The sequence below is a fragment of the Dromiciops gliroides genome, chromosome 3 (assembly GCF_019393635.1).
Source record: "Dromiciops gliroides isolate mDroGli1 chromosome 3, mDroGli1.pri, whole genome shotgun sequence".
Taxonomy (NCBI): domain Eukaryota; kingdom Metazoa; phylum Chordata; class Mammalia; order Microbiotheria; family Microbiotheriidae; genus Dromiciops; species Dromiciops gliroides.
This window is the reverse complement of record NC_057863.1, coordinates 330,883,826-330,900,132: the sequence shown is the minus strand read 5'-3', so window position 1 is coordinate 330,900,132 and position 16,307 is coordinate 330,883,826. Positions and strand designations below refer to the sequence as shown.

The window sequence follows — 16,307 nt, the reverse complement described above, 5'->3', positions numbered from 1 at the left end:
CAGTAATGTAAATAGAAAAAAGAATTATGTATAAAGACCAAACCTTTCCAAATGATTCTATAGGTAGTAATACATGTATAGGCACACAGAATGATTACTTAAATTATTATTCCACACTAGGCACACAAATATGGCAAGCATACTGAAACTGTACTTTAAGAGAATCCAACATATGTGAAAATTCAGATTTACAAAAAAAATTCTAAGAAAGGATTTATCACAGAGTTCCTTTAAATTGTAGTCTTTGAAATATATATGTATATATATATAATTGTCTGATTTACAAAAATTTGATTTTCATGCAAGTTTTCAAGAGCACATTTATTGTATTGAGATACACCTGCATTCTATTGCAGAATGCTAGGGTTTATATATAATTTTTTTTGGGGGGGAGGGCATTTATTCACTATCTTAGTACTTATATGCATTTTATTGGCTGTAACAAATATGACAATGTGATGTGAAATTTCAGCAAATGGTTGTATCATATTATTTCCTTATTCCAAAATCTTTAGTGGTTCCCTATTGCTTTTAGAATAAAGTCCAAAACACATTAGCCTATTTGTTAATTAGGCCTTTTTGGCTCAATTTGGGAAGCAATCTCTACTGTCCTACCCCAGACACAAACCAGTTTTGTGACCCTGGGCAAAACACTTAAACTTTCAGTGTTCAATGAAATTAAGACCATAAATTTTGGAGAAAGTTCCAATCTTCATTCATAGAGGGAGTTATCTTGGCATTTCCTACACCAATCATATCACAGAACTAGTCCCTATCCCTATCCCAAGTGGTTATAAGTCAGCATGGTAGAAAGGGTATTGTATCTGGAGTCACAAGACCTGAGTTGGAATTCTGGCTCTACCACTTAATACTTAGCATCTGTGTATCTTTGGGTAAGTCATTTAATGAAAATAGGCATGTTTCTACATCTGCTAAACGGAAGAATGTGACTAAGGTCTTCTTCAGCTCTAAATGTATGACCCTAATATGGAGCCACAACCTTGAAGAAAGGGGTTTCATCATGTTGTTGTTCAGTTGTATCAATAATGTCCAGCTCTTTATGACCCAATTTGGGTTTTCTTAGCAAAGATACTGGAGTGGTTTGCCATTTCCTTCTCCAGCTCATTTGACAGATGAAGAAACTGAGGCAAACATCGTTAAGTGACCCAGGGTCACATAGTTAGTGAGTGTCTGAGGCCAGATTTGAACTCAGGAAGATGAGCATTCTTGACTCCAGGCCTGGCACTCTATCTACTGTACCACCTAGCTGCCCTATTCCCATTATTCTCATTACTTTAACTGACTCCTTTTCACAAGCTAAGTGTGTATTGATCAAGGTCACCTTCTATGGAAACACTGACATTAAGGATGACTAGAGAGGTGCAAGTCTCTAGCCCTGGAATGGAATTATTTTTAAGAGCTAGTCCTTTTTGGTGTTTGTATATATATTTACCTTGGAAAGGCCCTGAACTGAACAATGAACTGTACCCAGATTCAATAGGAGGAAGAGAGCAGACAGAGTTGTACTTGGGAAACTGAATAGAACTTTCAGTGATTCCCTGATACCAAAAAAACCAAAAATCCTCTTCTTAATGCCAATATTCCTCCAGTAATGCTATTTGGCTGGGATTCTTTTCTGAAGAATCAAAATTGTGGGTTACCCATAGAATAAATGAAAGATGTATGATAGGTATAATATCTCTGGTAGATTGTATGCAAAAAAATTTATAAAATATAAAACCCCAAAAAAGTAGGATTAGATATGGAGGTGGGAAAGAGTATGGTATAACAGACAATTCAAGTGCTGTACTGATACCCAAAAGTTGTCAGAAGTCCTATCATCTCTAGCACAACTCTCACTGGAAGGTTTGTAAGTGGTCATGGATGAGAATTGCACAACAGAGAGCATAGATGGATTGAGATCTCCAAGGTTGGAAGTAGCACCCATATTGTATTAAAGTATGTTACCCAGTGTTGGACCTATGAGGGCCATACTCCCAGAGAATATACCTGTTTATCAATTGCTATTTACCTATACCCCTTTGAAAGGTCTACACATTTCCTCTTTCAAAGTCTTAACAACTCTGACAGGCCCTTCATGCAGGCGAAGGACATTAATCTCTGACAATGAGGAAAAAGTTGCATACCAACGGACTTTGTGACTGGGGTCATGTATGTATAATGGAATTAAGTAAAGTACAGTGTATTTAAGATTTATATAGTGTTCTTAATCTTCTCTTTGGCCCTTCTATATTTTAATGGTATTACTTCTTAATCTTCACTTTTAGTGTGGACACAGAAGGGCCTTCCTAGAAACTCAGTCTATGGTCCCTACATATGGAGTACTGCTATTCATTGTCTCTGCATATTAGAGACTAATCATTGAATAATTGTTTTTGGAATCTTAGATTTAACTATTTAGCATCTCAAATTCTGTTCATATATATATAGCTAAACCTGATCCTACTCATCTCAATCCTCAATCGATAGGTTTGGCTGCTTAACATGGGGCACTTTTATTTTAAGGGAGGAAATTGGGAGAAATTTGGGTTACCAGACTCGTCAGGATCTTAGCTTTGTTCCAAATTCAAATTCAGGAAACATCCAAGTGTCTATTATGGATAGAGAACTTATTTAATTTCTAAGAAAATGTGATAATTTGCACAGTAAAGTAGAACTTGAGGTAGAAAGAAAAGTGAAATTGGAAATCAGAGGCTCTTGGTTCAAATTTAAGTCTTATAGCCCACTCTGTGATTTTGGATTTGTTTTCTCACAAATAAAAGGAGGGGTAAAGGAGGGAGGGTTTGACTGATGTTCATTCCTCTGAAGGTCCCATTGAGCTTTGAAATCTATGATTTAAGTTACTTATAAGTTTCAGTAGGTGTGTCCTTAACACATGTAGTGTTTCTTTGTACTTTCAAATCTTCAGCCTCTTGGAGATAGATGAGCATCCAGCTCATGGTGTGAAGTTCCATCCTTTCTTTTAACAATTACCTTCACTCATCTATCAACCAATATACTCCCCAACCCATCCCACACCTTCCATTTACTTTTCCATCTACTTACTCTGTTCTACCCGTTAAACCATGTGTGTTCTAAGTGCACATTTCTATATGCACTTAAGTGGGAAGGTGTATCTCTGTTCTTGTATTAATTGCTTTTTATATCAGAGTTTGACAACTCTGACAGGCCCTTCATGCAGGCGCAGGACGTTGATCTCTGATAATGAGGAAAAAGTCCCGTACCAATGGGCTTTGTGACTGGGTCACATATGTCTATTAGAATTAAGTACAGTGTATTTAAGATTTTTATAGTATTTTTTTTTTTTTGGTGGGGCAATGGGGGTTAAGTTACTTGCCCAGGGTCACACCGCTAGTGTCAAGTGTCTGAGGCTAAATTTGAACTCAGGTCTTCCTGAATCCAGGACTGGTGCTTTATCCACTGTGCCACCTATATAGTATTCTTTTTTTTTTTTTTTTTTTTTTTAGTGAGGCAATTGGGGTTAAGTGACTTGCCCAGGGTCACACAGCTAGTAAGTGTTAAGTGTCTGAGGCCGGATTTGAACTCAGGTACTCCTGACTCCAGGGCCGGTGCTCTATCCACTGCGCCACCTAGCTGCCCCTATATAGTATTCTTAATCTTCTCTTTGGCCCTTCTATATTTTAATAGTATCACTTCTTTTATTAGTATGATAAAACTTGAGCTATAACACTAGGAATTTAAGCTGTGGTTCTTTTCTTTTGCTCAGTTACCTCTAATATAGACAATGGTATTTACAACAGGATATCAGGTGCCCTCTAGGGGGAACCCAATTGTTGAATTTACAGATACACAGAAATAGATAAAAATACACAGATACATTTCCATTTTGATGCACACATACAGTAGTGTACTGGAATCAGCTCAAAATACATAATCATGAAGTAGAATGTTGGAGCTGACGAAAAGGTGCTTTGTTGTATGAGAAAGTGTCCATCATCAGTCCAAGGGGTTTGGTGCTCTGTCACAATAATATACTTTTGGAACATACCATAGGTAAGAAACAAATGATTAAAAATAACTTGCCCTTACAAACTCCCCTTTGATCTAAAGTTTCCAAGCCAACTACAGCTATAATTATCCCTGTTTCACCAGGGCCTAAGGATATCCGGTATGACTCCGTTCCCCTTCACATGTTTTTAGAGCCACTCACAGAACTGTAGCTATTTGTGATCATACACTTCACCACCGGGCTGCACCCTGAGAACACGCAGAGCCGGGGTGATCTCATTTCTCTCGGGTGTTTTCTGGAGCCGAGAATATAGGGCTGTGCGCACTGCGCCCATTTAGGTATCATAATCAATAGGAATCAAAGACTAACGGGGCCGAGGAGGGATGAAGCGGCCAGAGCCGCTCCTTTTCTCCGCAGGACTGCTCCCTGCACCGTGCAGTCCAAGGACCACCTATACATGGAATTACGCTCCTCTGGGCTGCGGCCTTGGGCCACAAAGTGACGCGGGGCCCGGGGCGCGCCGCTCCGGGTGTGCTGCAGGAGAGGGCGGGGTCGCCCGTTCCTAGGAAGGAAGAACCTCTGGGCCCTTGGAGTTACAAGAACCGAACATGAATTTCTCACCATCCCTTCCCCCCACCACGCACACGCACGCACGCCTGCGCGGGCAAGGCTCAAGGATTTGGCCACAGAAGCAACTGGGCCCACAGGCTGTACAGACGTATGCGCCACTGGTCCCAACCATTACGTAGAGGATGCGTGAATCGGCTCCACCCCTCCATATCTGCGGCTTTCAAACAGCCAGGGCAGAATTCACCCAACCCAGTTCGTCCACCCAGGGGAGGTTCCGCCACGACCACAATCCTGCTCATTCCTCCCAGCCGGATCCAGCCTGACCAATCACGGTCAGCCGAGGTCTTGCGATAGGTCCAAAGAACGTTCGGATTGGCTGAGCTCAAGGAGTTCACCCTCCCTCCCTTTCTCTTCTCCCCTTCCCCTTTCCCCTCTCCGGCGCACAGAGGCCGTTGTCCAATAAGAAAGAGCATTATAGGTCTTCGCCCTCCCTCCTTCCCACCCCGCCTCGGTGAGGGATGGGAAATTCGGGCTGGCTGGGATGTCCTCGGAAGCCCCCTTCCCTCAGCCAATCACTGAGCGGCGTGGTTCAACCTCCCAGCGGAGTTTTTCAACCAATGACAAAGCGGCCAAGGCGCAGGGTCGCACACCTTCCTGGGGCTTTTAACCATTCTGGGCCTCTTAACTATTCTGGGCCTCTCCGCATTTTTCAGCGAGAGCAGCCGATTGAGAAGCCTTTGATTGGTCATTGCTGCACTTGACGAATTTCAGCCACTGCCTCTGACCTAACCAGGAAACTTGGCTTTCCAACTCCTTCCTCCTCTTTCACCAATTCTTCGGTCGGCAGTCTTCGGCTCCTTCCGTCGCCTCGGGGCGTAGGGGGTTGGGAGGGGAGGGTTGTCTAGCGGCTGCTTCCGATTGGCTCCTGCCGCTCCTCGGCTATTTCCGGAGGGAGCACCGTACAGACGACGCTCTCTGATTGGTTCGGGTCAGCGTTCGTCCGAAGCAGGCGGGCGGTGTGCGAGACTCAGGCTTCGGCCGGCGATTCCCAGACGCCTGTTACGCGGGCGGTAGGGGCTCTGGGTAGTATTGGGCTGGGCTGGGCTAGGGAGGAGGAGGCGGAGGAGGCGGAGGTGAGAGGGGGAAGGAGGAGCAGGCGAGGGGAGGGGGAGCTAGGCGGCTGCGCAGTAGGAGCTTCTCATACAGAGCAGCCCCCGACCCTGGCGAATGCGGGCAGGAGCCGCTGCTGCCCGGACCGAGTGACAAAGGAAGGAAGGAAGGAAGCGAGGAGGAGCTGGGGCCCCCCCTAAGCCGCTGTCAGGGCACCGGGCTGGGGGCAAAGCGAGGACATTTCCCGAGCGGGCACCGAGTGGAGCTAGGGGGCGGGAGGGCAGCGTCGGTGCCTTGGACGGGGGAGGGGGCCCTCAAGGGACGGAAGCGGTTGCCGGGTTCCCATGTCCCCGGCGTATGGGGAGCAGCACAGGAGCCGCTGCTTGGGGTCTGAAGGGAGCTGCCGCCGCCGCCGCCGCCATGGCCGCTGGATCCAGCCACCGCCTGCAGCTGCCCCTGGCGCAATGAGGAGAGGAGCTGCCGCTGCCGCCCCCCGCCGCCTCTGACCGACTCCCCAGATCCTCCGCCTTCGAGCTCTCCGGGTCGGGCCGCGCCGACCGAGCGCTCCCTCCGCCCGTCGGCCGGATCCCGCCGCCGCCGCCGCCGCCGCCGCCGCCGCCGGATCCGCAGCATTTCCAGTCGCATCACCGAGCCACCCTCCCTGCCTCCCTCCTTCCTTCCCCCTTCCCATCCCCCTATCTCTTCAAGCAAGAGACTCGTGATCCCTCCGCCGCTTCCCTTCTTCATTGACTCAAAAAAAAAAGATCCCCGAGGAGGAAAAAAAAATATTCAAAGTACTGAAATTCCAATCAAGTAAATTCTCCCCTCCTTTTCCCTTACCCCTCCGCTTTACCTGATATTTTTCAGGTTTTTCTCCCTTCCCCCTCTGAAGGTGAGGGGGAAGAAGAATTGTATTTTTTCCCCAGCCCCAAATCATCTATATATAAAAATCCATATCTCATCCGTCTTGAAGGAGGATATAAATCGATCGTTTGGTTTTATATAGCTACATAAAAGAAGTGAAAAAGCCAAGAAGAAAAAGAATTTTTTTTTTTTGGTGTGTGTGTGTGAGCTTAATGCTGCATTTGTCATTAACTTACACCCCAAAATAAAACAAAAGGAAGAAAAGGAGGAAGAAGGTGATCGGGAAAGAGAGATCATGTCAGGGCGGCCCAGAACCACCTCCTTTGCAGAGAGCTGCAAACCAGTGCAGCAGCCTTCAGCTTTTGGCAGCATGAAAGTTAGCAGTGAGTATTGATTTTTTTTTCTACCCCCTTATACCTTCCCTTTAAATAAAGACCTTGAAAAGCCAGTATTAGAAAATATATTAGAAACCCAAAATTCAACAGCCTGTGTAATGGAAAAAGGTGAAAGTAGTCGCTATTCAAAGATGAAGCACCTCCCTCTCTCCTTCTGTACCTTCCCCCCACCGTCTCATTAACCTTGAATTGACAGAATGTGATTTTTATTTGGATGTTTTAGTTTGGAACTTTTTTTTCCTATCTAGCATGACTCCTAATATTTTTAGTAATAGTCTTCCTAAGCAGCTGCTTAAAGAATTCCTAGGAAATTAGAGACCTAAGTAATCAATCATATTTTTGACTAAGGAAAAAGAAAAAGATTTCTTGCATAAAACAACAAGATGGACAAGTTGAAGCGTGGATGTCTTTTTTGAAAGAGAAGAGATCTTTAGGAAGCTCAGACCGTAGTATGGTTATCTTGTTTTTTTATGCTTTTAATAAAGACAAACGTTTAACATTTAATTTTTGGATGTGTAAAATAATCGCTTGTACTCTGGTCAGCTTGTGTCATGATCAGGTTTTTAATTTGGAGGTTATTCATTTCTACCTTAAAAATAAGGGGCTTGTGGCAGCACACTATACAGCAGCAGTGCTGCATATGTTGTAAGTTGACTAATTGGTTTTAATATGTCATTCTATATCTTTTGGTTGTGACGTTAGAAATTTAATGAGTTATTGAGATTTGTGTTTTAATGAAAAAGTTTGACCTTTTTTGTTATTTAGAATTTTAATGTCAATTTCAGCATGCTAACCTACACTTAAGTTGTTGCCGACCAAAACGATCATTTTAATTCATTTGGAATGGTACTATTGTAGATGGCTTTATTAAAGTACTGAATTAAAGTGTATTTTAAAGGACTATTTAAAATATCTGTATTGTGATTTCTTTTCATATCTGAAAAAAGCTTTAGCAATGATTTTGTTATACCTTTACAAATGTTGATGTCTCTCTTGAACTGGCACATGCACCAGGTTACTGTGAATTAATGCTGTAAGTATTATCAGAAACTACTTTTCTCTGAATTTTTTTTTAATGCATTCTGGAGCTTTGAAGAGATCACAGAACTGAGTAATTTGAAGTCCTTTCTTTCATAGCTACTGGAGCAGAGATGAATGTTAAGAATATGTGAATGTAGACAATTCGTAGTCTTTCTTTGCACCAAAAATCATGGTTTATCGCTATCATTGCCATATGTTCAGCAACTTAAGTTCATTTTCATACATGCTTTTTGAAAATGCATAATGTGAACTTGGAAGAATGTTTATAAGTTTCAATTTTTTTTCTTATCTTACTGAAATGCACTTCTAGAATTTGACCAATTGTAATCTCATTATTCCTGAAGTGAGATGCAGCAAGAGAGAGATGAAGTAAGGTTCAGTTGAATTTCCTTTCTATTCTTGAGTCAAAGACTGCCTTAGAAAGAATAGAAATTTTAATACAAGTCTTTTTTAAAAATTGGTTAAATTGCTTAACTTTAGTAAGTGGTATTCAACCCTTACACTGACTGAGATGGTTCAGGACTACACTGGACCATATTGACTTTGGGCTTCTATTTGATGTAAGCCTGCATCTATGTTGGTATTAAATAGTGAAGTTAAAGGTAGTGACTGGGAATTTTTTTACTTTGGAAGTATAATCTGGCTTTTGGGGTTTTTTTTGTTTGTTTGTTTTTGCTCATTAGCCAACTAGAATTCAAGGGTTGGGGAAAGAAGCAAACTATGCATTACTCTGGGGAAGGTCAAACCATCTTAAGTACATTATGGGTCAGATGAGATGAATATTTAAAATTCTGCTGTAATCTTCAGCTGTGATGAAGCAAGTCTTAGAATAGTGTAGGAATGTCTCCTGAGTTGTTGGAATGTGTATTTTTCAGAATAGAAATTTGGAATAATAATTAATTGAGGCCAATTTACAAATTCATTAGTTATAGCTAAGAAAGCAAAACAGTTTTACCTGTCTTCAAACTTTGTTTTGTTGGAAGAATTAATTAATTTACTTTTAAAGTGGTTATATTTGACCCATCTACCAAGAGTAACATTGCTGAATTATGTTTAAATTTTGTTACCTGGTGGATTAGTTTAATATATTAAATTAACCTCATCTTTTATGGGTATAGATTACCATATTAAGTAGAAATTTAATGTCAAATACAATCATGCCTCTGACTTTGAATTTAAGGATATTTTTGAGGAAATGAGGATAATTGAACATTTAGTCAGTATTTACCATGCAGAGTCCTGCACAAGTACTTGAGACCATATTTTTCTGGGAAAATAAACATAAAACCATCTATTAAAACTGTGTAGGTGATATAATCAAATTGAATGCTTAGGTGCCAAGGGGACTTAACATTAAAGAATGATCAAAGAAAGATTAAGTTAATCAGGGAAAAGTACCTGAAGAAGGTACATTTCAGGTCAGAATTTGGTAGACGCAAAGTAGTGTATTGGGGTCAGTCAAGTATTTGGGAAAGAACACTGGGTTTAGTGTCTGAAGATCTGGTTTTGACCTTCAACTCTGAGGCTTTATTTGTGATTGTCAAATTAATTACTATCTCTGAGCCTCAGTTTACTACTATGTAAAATGAAGATAGTAATAATACCGATTTACTTCATGGGATTGTGAGAAAAAAAAGAACTTTGTACAAATGAAATTATATAGAAATATTTGCAATTGTTGGAATATAGAAAGGAAGAGTGTATTCTAGGTGGGAGAATTAGAATGGTTAAAGCACAAAGGAAGGAATCAGTGTGACGCGTAGACATCAAGGAAATTGGCTAGAAAGAGATGAGGGAGGAAAGCCACTTGAAAGGCAACTGAGAAATCCCAATTTATCTCTTTTTTTTAATTTGATAGGTAAAAGCTAGCTTCTGTGGATTTTATTGTTTATTTATGTAGTATGGGGAACATGAAGTTTGAAGAAGCTTACTATGGCAGTTATCTTTAGAATGGATTAAAGTGAAGTGGGACAGGGAAATCAGTTAGGGGGCTACCAGGAGTCAGCTCAAGTGAAAAATGGTTATGGTGGTAGAAGTAGAAAGCAAGGAACACATTGGAGAGAAATGAAGAAGCTGGCAAGCATGTTAAAACCCTGCCTGAGAATGCTTGTGTGTATGAAGGCTCTGAAGGCGAAAATAACTGAGGCATTAGACTTAGAAGTGGATAATATTGATGATAGTGGGAAAGAAAGTGCCGTCTGAAAGAAGTTGACGAGGGTAAGATTTTCTCCAGGTTTCAGTAGGTAGCTGTTACTAGCATGGCATCTATATTTCTAAGCTATTTTATGACTTTTTTCAAACCTTTTTGCAGCTTTAGACTAGAGCTTTCTCAAGATCTGGAAGTAGTAAATTTGTAAGTTACAATGTGACAAAGAGGAAAGAGATCTGGCTTTGAAATCAGGAAGACCTGGGTTCAAGTTCCATCTGGTAAAACATTGCACTGTGATTCTAGCAAGTCACTTTTCCATGGTCCAAGCAACTTTCCAAGATCCTAAGTTGCAGAGCAAGTTGAGATTTGCATTGGTAAAGGGAGTTTCCCCCATTAGAGCTTCAGATTCTAATTAAATCACTGGTCCTGTCAAAATAAATTGGAATTTTCATTGTTTTTCGTTTCAAAGTGTAGAACTCTACATAGAATTTCTAAATGACTTAAAATTTGCTGAGCTGAACAGTGGGCCATTAGGGTTATAATCAAAATCACTTGCTTGAGGTCAGATATTTTTGTAGTTGAATTGTGGTTCTAACAAATAGGAATTTTAAAATGCTTCTTCTATTCTGATTATAGCTACCTAAATGCTCTTCCTTTTGATCAATGAATTATATTCTTGTTTCTTTTCAGAGAAGAGGGAGTTTATAGGTATGGAATGAAGCATACATGTAGCCAAGATAATGCTTGTTTTTGCTTGACCTACTTAATTATTACAAGAGAGAATTTTATTTTGGTGGTGGATGGAGTTATTGGAAAGTGAATTAGGATATAAAAAAAAGAAATTTGATAAAACATTTAAAAAACCCCAAATAAATACCGAGAGAACTTTGAGGATTAGAAAAAAATGACAGTTTGTCATGAGTAGTAAAGTTAACAGAAAAAACCCCCAGAAGTTTGTTTTATTTATTTCTAGCAAACACTGGATACCTGGTTCTTTTCTGTTGGGGATAAGTAGTCTATCTGTTGGGTAAATGATTTCATCTAAATGTGGTTTTCCATAATAAATACTAATGGACACCCTATCCTGAAATCATAGGATTGAGAGCTAGAAGTCTTAGGGATTATCTGGTCCAGTCCCTTTATTGTACAGAGAAGAAAACTGGTGTCCAGAAATGTGAAAATTAATTCCCCAAGGACACATGGTTATTAGGAGCAGAGCCAAAATTAGAATTTACCTCTTCTAACGTCACACTTATTCCATCTTTACACAGTGTACATGGTATATATTTTGCCTCAAATCCCTTGATTTGTTATGAATGAACCTGACTCCTTTGTTTTCACAAACTGTACTTTCTGGTAGCATTATTAACTATTAAAATTAAGAAAGTCACATTTCTTATTCTAAACATCTACTTCCTAAAAGCAGATTAGTAAATGACCATTTGTAAGTGATAAAATTTTTTTTTTTAGCAAACTGGCCAGGATTTATCTCTTAATTCTGGGATTTGGTAAGGGGGAGAGTCACTTAGTAACTGATTTTCTCAACTAAGTTTCCCTAATATAAGTAATGGTATAGTAGCTGAACTAGACTAGGGTGTTAGGCAGAATTGTAATAAAAGGACCATACTGCTTCCTATATAGATCTTTTGTTCCTAGATCAAGATTTATCTCTTGTTATTTTTATGATATTTAAAGAGGTTATTCGAATTTAGCCAATTCTTGATTACTCATGTTAATATAAAACAATGCTAGCAATGTGTATTTTAAATGCAATTCTTCCTGAACTTAATTTTAGTAATTATCTTTCATTTCCTTCTCCCAACAACTTTCATCTTTGTTTCTACAAAACTGAATTCCAACTTTAGCTTCTGTTTTGTTCTTGTTTCATATGGTGGAAGTACTAATAGTTTAATGTCCTAAAGTGGAAAGATTACAGTATCATAGAATCTTTTGTCCCTCTGTTAAAATCTCTAGGGCTTTTTTTTTTTTTTAAATAAATTTTCATTGATCTCTTTTGTTGTCAGCCAGTAGACACTTATGAAGTGCCTATTCTTTGCTAGAACTATGGTTAAGTGCAAAGTACAAAGAAAGGAAGAAGATAATCCCTGATCTCAAGGATTTGACAGTCTGGTGGGGAAGGCAACATGCAAACAACTATGTTCAAACAAGCTATATAAAAAATAATTCGCTGATAACAGAAGGAAAGTACTAGAATTAAGGGAGATTTAGAAGGGTTTCCTTTAATGTAAAAGGTGTGATTTTAGCTGGAATCTGAACAAAGCCATGGAAGCCAAGAAGTGTAGATGAGAAGGGAGAGAGAATTCCAGACTTAGGAGGCTAGCCAGTGAAATTTCTTGGAGTCTGGAGATGAGTGTCCTGTGTGAGGAACAGTAAGGAAGCTAGTGTCCCTGGATTGAGGAGTTTAGTTGGTGGGTGTAAGGTATAAAAAGATTGGAAAGTTATTAGGGGTCAAAATCACGAAAGCCAGAGTATTTTAGAAGTGATAGGGAGCCACTGGAGCCTATTGAGGAGCCTGGGGGAGGTGGGGGGGAAGGGGGTGACTTGTTTTGATTCTGTGCTTTAAGGAATATAACTTTGGCAGCTGAGTTAGAAGATGACTTGAAAATTCAGAGAGACTCACCAACAGGCTATATAATTGTAGGTGATGAGGGGCCTGCACCAGTGTAATGGCCTTGTCGGAGTGGAAAAGGGGGCATATGAGAGATGTTTAAAAAGTAGAAATGATGGAGTTAGACAAGAGATTGGATTTGGGGGCCGTAATTGAGATAATAACTAGATTTTGAGCCTGGGTATTTCTTTCACTATCCCTTTCCTTCCCAGAGAGCTATCTAATACACACATTTTTTTTTTTTAAAGAAAAAAATGCAAAACTGATCCAATGTATTGAAAAAAGTCAGAAAGTGTATACAGTATTTTACACAAGGAGAGCTTCGCAACATCATAGAGAAGTGGGGTGGGAGTGTTTTCTCCTTCTCTTCTTTTCTTTGGGACCATACTTGTTCTTCATATTTTGCAACATTAACTTTTCATTGTTTTTTGTGGTGGTGGCTCTTTCCATTTACATCATCTCATGTGTACATTGTTTTATTGGCTTCTGCTTATTCACTCAGCATCAGTTCATGAACTCTTAACCGCTTCTCTGTATTCATCACATTCATTTTCTTACAGTACAATAATATTCCATTACCTTCTTGTACCACAACTTGTTTAGCCGTTTTTTCAGTGATGGGCATCTACTTTGTTTCCATTTCTTTGTTATACTGCAAAGAGTGCTGCTATAAATATTTTGGTGTATGCACTTTCTTTTTTATCGTCCTTGGGTATATACTTAGTAGGCTTGAATATTTGAATGAAAGGATATGGAAATTTTACCTTCTTTGCACAGGAATCATAGAATCCTAGTCCTGGGAGGGACCTGTAGTCTTATAGTTAAACCCATTCTTGATGAGTTCACTTTCTACTGGTTATAAGTGATCATTCAGTTCCACTTGCAGATTTTCAGTAAAAGGGAATTTGCTGCCTCCTGAGGCAACCCATTCTATTTTGGGGAAGTTTTGTTAGGATTTCTCCCCCTTATATCCAATTGAAATTTGCCTCTCTGTAATTTCTACCCATTACTCTTCCATTTGCTCCTTCTAGGGCCAAGCAAAACAAGCCTAATTGAGAGTTAGTGTGGTATAATGGATAGAAGGCGTGACTTGGCTTTAGCTTTGTACATCCACACACACATATAAAACATAATATATGTGTGTATATGTTCTATACACGTATACATTCAATGCACATATGCATATGTATATCACTTTGGAAACTTTAAAGCGTCACATAAATATTTGGCAGTTATTCTCAATATGACAGCCCTTCAGATACTTGAGTACAGCTAGCATTTCCCTGTCATAGTTTTTCTCTAAGCAAAAGATTTCCATTTCATTTAACTGATCATATAGTATGACTTTCATTTCTCTCATCACCCTGGGCATCCTCTCCTGGAAGCTGCCCATTGTCTTTAAAGTGTGGCATTCAACACTGAAGCAAGGATAAATTGCAAATAAGGCACTTGTTTTGATACATGCCCAGTAGAGGCTCCCATATAGTATGTATGAAAGATGAATGTGGTTCCTGTAGAGCCCAAGCTTGTTCTGTAACCCCAGTGCAACCTCTCCAGCATTAACAGTATGTTAACCTACATCCATCCTTTCCTTATCCTTAGAACAACTTGAACCTTGCATATGAGCAGCCAGTTGTGGTGGAGGCAGCAAGCCTGGGGAATCAAAGCTGTAGGTGCCAAATGAGGAACCCTGAACTAGAGAGACGAGACCTCTTCTGGGACTTCTAGCAGAGATAGGTTTTGATCTGCTTGAACTTAGACTATGAAGCATGATTTTCATATTTCTAGTGTCCTTTTCCCAATTTTGTTATTAGGCATCTATGGGATCAAGAGACAAGGGGAAGGGGAAAAATACATCATAATGACCAGCATTTGCTATTATTGATAAGGACCAGTTTGACTCCCAGAATACTGTTTAGTAGAAAATAATCACATGAGAAAATGAAGTTGATGCAATATTTAGCATCACTTTAAAATTTTTATCAGTAAATTGTATAATTTCAGGATTAGAGATATTTATGGTTCATTGCTTAAGTTAATCACCTTTTTAATAGTTTAATATGTATAAAATATAAGATATCTTTATCACTCATGTAATGGGACAGGTAGGGAAAATCTCTGGGAATGGGGCTAGAGAATAAGAAGTTCATTTCATTTCTTTTGCAAAAGTTAGAGAATTTTGTTAGAGCACTGTAATTGTACAGCTAAATGTGTTAATTATATAATCTGTTATTTGTTATACACATGTAATATGATAGATATTGTACATAATTAGATGACCTCACATATTGAGGGGATGGTTTCTCCAAGAAATAATTTCCCTAAGTTTGACTGCATTTTTTTCAGGAAGCCTTTTAGAGCTTTGTTAAAGGGTAGCACAACTCATGTCATAGTGGGGAAAAAAGCATTTGCCTATATTTGTGCCAAAATCTGGTCATATATTTAGTGCTGGTAGGCACCTTCAAGCTCACTTAGTCCAACCCCTTTCATTTTATGGATATGTAAACTGAGGTCCAGAGAAGCTAAGTGAGTTTTCTAAATCTTTTTTTGGGGGGGGGAAGAAGGGGAGTTAGAAATGCATAAGTTAGAAGGAAGAAGAAAAGCAGAGATTTTGAAGAACTTAAAAATTTCTTATTTTTTTTTAATGCTTTCCCAGATACTTGCTTTTAAAATAATATTTAGCATGAACTTGCTCACTTCCTGGTGATAAAAATTATTGAAATCCAGGGGTTGGGCAAGTACAGATTTAAATAAAAATTAAACAAAAGCAAAAATATTTATCCTGTTTCTTCACTAGCATGAAATCACTGCTATTATATTCTTGGGTCGCAATTATGTGATATTACAAACTATAGGAAGCTAAGAACAATGGAAACAAAATGAATATTCATCAGTTGGGGAAATGCTGTAATAGAATGTTACTGGGGTAAAAAGCTGACCTCAGAGCCAGAAAAATCTGGGTTCATGTCCTGCCTCTGATACATATTGGCTCTATAACCCTGGGCAACTCATTTAACCTCTCAGTACTCTATGTATTTCTTTAAGATTATAGATTGCTAAACAGTTGCTTATCCTCACAGGTAGAGGGGATTTATTCAACTGTAAGTCCTGACACTGATAAAATAACAGGCCTATTTAAAAGAAATAGCAAATGTGAAGAATTCAGAGAAACATGGAATTCTTGTTTGAACTGATGCAACATGAAGAAAGAAGCAGAAAAACAATATACTTAGTGATTACAGTAAAGTAAATGAAAACAGAGCTAAAAGACATCAGAATTAAGATCATACATAGTGGAATAACTGATGATGAAACATTTCAGAGGTAGTGGGCTGTGAATATGATTTGTTATAGAATTAATACCAGAGGTAGAGTCTGCTGGCTTGTTTTGTTTACCTGTCTTATAAGATAGGATCCTGGTCAGGGTTTTATTAGGAAAGTTCGAAACAAAATATCAGAACATTAAAAATGAAAAAAAATTAGCTTATTTAAAAATAGGTTTCTTTTAAACAGATTACCATGAGCAGTAATAAAATTGTGATTTATCTGAATTGATTC

The 16,307-nt window shown here is 39.3% G+C and overlaps 1 protein-coding gene across 5 annotated transcripts in view; it reads left to right on the top strand.

The window, feature by feature from the left end:
• The first annotated feature begins 5,067 nt into the window (after positions 1 to 5,067).
• Positions 5,068 to 16,307, top strand: part of GSK3B (glycogen synthase kinase 3 beta) — a 279,430-nt gene continuing 268,190 nt past the window's right edge. For 2 of the 5 annotated variants that reach the window (XM_043990488.1, XM_043990489.1), the window contains exon 1: positions 5,068 to 6,918. In XM_043990488.1, coding sequence (XP_043846423.1) covers positions 6,831 to 6,918 — 88 coding nt within the window. In that variant the 5' untranslated portion in view covers positions 5,068 to 6,830. The remainder of the gene's footprint in view (positions 6,919 to 16,307) is intronic. The other 3 variants (XM_043990491.1, XM_043990490.1, XM_043990492.1) reach the window with 3 other exon arrangements.